This window comes from Nicotiana sylvestris, chromosome 2 (genome assembly GCF_000393655.2).
Source record: "Nicotiana sylvestris chromosome 2, ASM39365v2, whole genome shotgun sequence".
NCBI lineage: Eukaryota > Viridiplantae > Streptophyta > Magnoliopsida > Solanales > Solanaceae > Nicotiana > Nicotiana sylvestris.
In genome coordinates, this window is record NC_091058.1 from 170,484,696 (window position 1) to 170,488,528 (window position 3,833).

The window sequence follows — 3,833 nt, forward strand, 5'->3', positions numbered from 1 at the left end:
ATTCTAAACGCTACTAGTCTTAGATTCCTTTGAGTTCATTCGGGCTATACTGAGCCTCCTATAACTTAGGGAAACCATCAGCTCTCTTATGAGCTTAACCCCAAGGACTTACCCATTCCCGTTACCTTTTCACTCATCCTTTCTTATCCTTCCTCGTATCTTTCTAAAACCTTGTCGCTCTACCATACTTTTTAGCTTACGACCTACATATATCTATCTATACTTATTCGTAATCTTTCTTCATCTTACTTGAATCATAGATTTCCTTATGTTATTCTAGAACATTAAGCGAGGCAATTACAAATTTCCTGTAATATCCTGCCAAATAGAGAAGCTATGAACCTTCATCGGTGTTGTGGGTCTAGGCAAAGTCTTCACTGCCTCAATTTCTTGTGTATCCACCTGGATGCCTTCCTCTGAAATAATATGCCCAAGGAAATTTACAGGGTTCAACCAGAATTCACACTTAGAAAATTTTGCAAATAACTTCCTTTCTTGTAGAACTCTGAGCACCATACGCAGATGACCAGCATGATCATCCTCTAAACGAGAATATACCAATATATCATCAATAAATAGAATTACAAACAGATCTGAGAAAGGCCTGAACACATAGTTCATCAAATCCATGAATACTGCTGGGGCATTGGTCAGACCGAACGACATAACCCGAAACTCAAAGTGCCCAAATCTAGTCCTGAATGCTGTCTTCGGAATATCTTCACCCTTAACCCTTACTTGATGATACCCGGACCTCAAGTCTATCTTTGAAAAGCACTTGGAACCTTGCAACTAATCAAATAAGTCATCAATCCTCGGGAGCGGGTACTTATTCTTGATCGTCACCTTATTCAGTTGCCTATAATCAATACACATTCTTAAGGAACCATATTTCTTCCTTACAAACAACACAGGTGCTCCCCACGATGACGTACTAGGTCTGATAAAACCTTTTTCAAGCAAGTCTTTTAGTTGTTCTTTCAACTCTTTCAGCTCTGTGGGGGCTATTCTATAGGGAGGAATAGATATTGGGTGAGTATATGGTAGTAGGTCAATAGAAAACTCAATTTCTTGCTCTGGTAGGAGACCCGGAAGCTCATCGGGAAAACATCGGGAAACTCATTCATCACAAGGATGGACTGAATGGTTGGTAACTCTACTTTCGTATCCCAAACCCGAACTTAGTGATAAATGTAGTCCTTTCTGATTATCTTCCTTGCCTTGAGATGGGAGATAAATTTACCTCTTGGTGATGCGGTATTATCTTTCCATTCTAAAACAGGCTTTCCTGGAAACTGAAATCAACCCACCTTTGGTCTATACTTGACATTAGCATAACAAAAGGCCAATCAATCCATATCAATTATAATATCAAGTCCTACCTAACCGAGCACCACGTACCTTATCCTTGTTTGTTCTCAAATCTATCATGGGTCATTACGACAACATCCATATATATATATATATATAAATATTAAGACTTAACTCGCATAACTAATTTAGAAAAAAGGTTTATATACATAGGGGTCGACTAGGCCGTAGACATATCATACCCAAAACTATATACATGATAATATCTGCAAAGCCTCTAAGTAGTCACAACCAATATATATACAAGTCGGGACGGGCCTCCCTACATCCTCATAAAACAACCAAACACCTTTAAAACCCTGACATGGTAATATTCTAAGAAGAGGTGGAACCCACCAACCAAACACTGACACTTGTAGGAAGCCTACAGTAGAGGGTCCTTGCCTCGTCCTACATAAGAACCTCGATCAGACACACTCCGAAGCAGAATCTTTATGTCCTTATCAGTTACCTTCCTTTTATTGGCCCGACTACTATCTTGTTCCTCTACGTATCCCATAACATACACTGAAGAACCTTGATTGACGGACTCCCAAGACTGTGGACTATTCAGAACCTCAGAAGAGCTGGTGTCCTCAAATACCTTGATATAATTTTGAGCCTGAGGGAATCCCGGCTGTGCCAATCCATGCACTACTTCCATCATACCTTGATCAACGGGCTGTGAAACTAAGGGCCTTGGTAAGGTCGGAACTCCTCTCACCCTATCTACTGCCGGAGTGGTTGAAACAACTCGAATAGATGGCTCATATGGATCCTCGGATGGATCCTCCTCAATAGAACCCATGATCTCTGATGGATCTGATTCCATAGTATAACTTATCTCTCTTTCTAGCACCTTTGTAGCCTTCTGACCCGTGCTAGCGACTCTAGTCTTCGTAGGCATCGCTAAAAACGTAACACATAGTTAGGAACACGAATGCTTATATTGTACGATCTAAGATAAGAAAAGAGGGTAACATCCTATATGTCCTATAGCCTCCTGTCTATAAGTGTGGTGCACGACACACCCATAAACAAGACTCTACTAGACACGGTCTGGAGACAATCCTAGGATAGAACTGCTCTGATACCACTTTTGTCATGACCCAAACCGATGGGCCGCGACGGGCGCCTGAGTTTTACCTGTCAAACACCCCTAAGCATGCGTCTAAAATATGAACCTGAATAACATCTGCTGCATTACAAAATTAACATACGTGAAAAAAGCCTGCCATCAAGGCATATGTACGTATACAGGCAGAATACAGTGGGCCAGCCGGCAAGGCTGCTATAGACAACTATACTTTAAAAACTGAAAGCTGACAAGGCCACATACAACTCAACTAGACATACTGTCTACAGACCTCTAACAAAAACATAACTGTACAAAGACGGGACTGAGCCACGTCATACTCATATACATATATATGTACAAACATATCGTACCAATATCAAAAATAGCTCCAGATCAAATGGAGCACGCCAACTCTCGTTGATCAGGGATCCTAAGAATGGGAACCGTCAGCTTGCCTACCTGCACCTGCGGGCATGAAATGCAGGCCCCGTAAAATAGGGCATCAGTATGAAAAATATACTAAGTATGTAAGACATGGAAATTAGTCTGTAAAAGACATAGATGAAACATGGAATACTGAAACACATTTTTATATTTGATTAACTTTGTAAATACTGAAACGTTTATAACGTCATGCACGTGTGTGTAAATGTCATGCCATGCATAGGTATGGTGTACATAATATCATCAAGCCACTGGGGGCATCCCATCACATCATCTCGGCCACTGTGGGCAATATCATCAACAGGTACCAGCTGATCGGGTTGTGGTGCGTATATAATGCCATAACCTTTCCCATATCCCATATACATATATATACATACATATATACGCATATATAATGCCGTTTGAATACATACATATATACGCGTATATAACGCTGTTTGAATCATATTTTAGCCACTATGGGCAATATCTTCATCATATACGAACTGATTAGGTGGTGGTGCGTATATAAAGCCATAGCCTTTTCACATATCCCATATACATATATTTACATATATACGCGTATATAACGCCATCTGGTCATGGGTCAATGCACATGTACGAAATGCATGAAAAATACGTAATAATCTCAATATTCCTTCCGGATAAATTTTTCCAACTGCGTATTATTCTGAGACCCATGAACAGAAGAAAATAATAATTATCATGGGGAATCAAGAATATAGACACCCCTACTATTTCTATGAATAAAATAATTTATACAAATCGTGTATTTTCTCATTTCTATTGTATAATCTAGACCATGCCAAAAGAAAGAAGGGAAGGCCTCAACATACCTGGAGTAGGGAAAACTTCGTATAATATTCCGTTGGAAAACCTTTGTTGAATAAACGAAATTTGTCCCTACTTCTTAGAAATTCATGGACGAAATTGTTTCTTTGGAATGAACTAACGTTTT

General features: G+C 39.7%; 1 protein-coding gene across 1 annotated transcript; it reads right to left on the minus strand.

The window, feature by feature from the left end:
• Window positions 1-297: 297 nt before the first annotated feature.
• LOC138885965 (uncharacterized) lies at window positions 298-2,257 on the minus strand. The gene is made up of 3 exons (XM_070166981.1): window positions 1,823-2,257; window positions 1,244-1,295; window positions 298-542 (listed from the first exon to the last, which is right to left on the minus strand). The coding sequence occupies exons 1-3, from the start codon at window positions 2,255-2,257 to the stop codon at window positions 298-300; spliced, it is 732 nt and encodes a 243-aa protein (XP_070023082.1).
• Window positions 2,258-3,833: the final 1,576 nt, after the last annotated feature.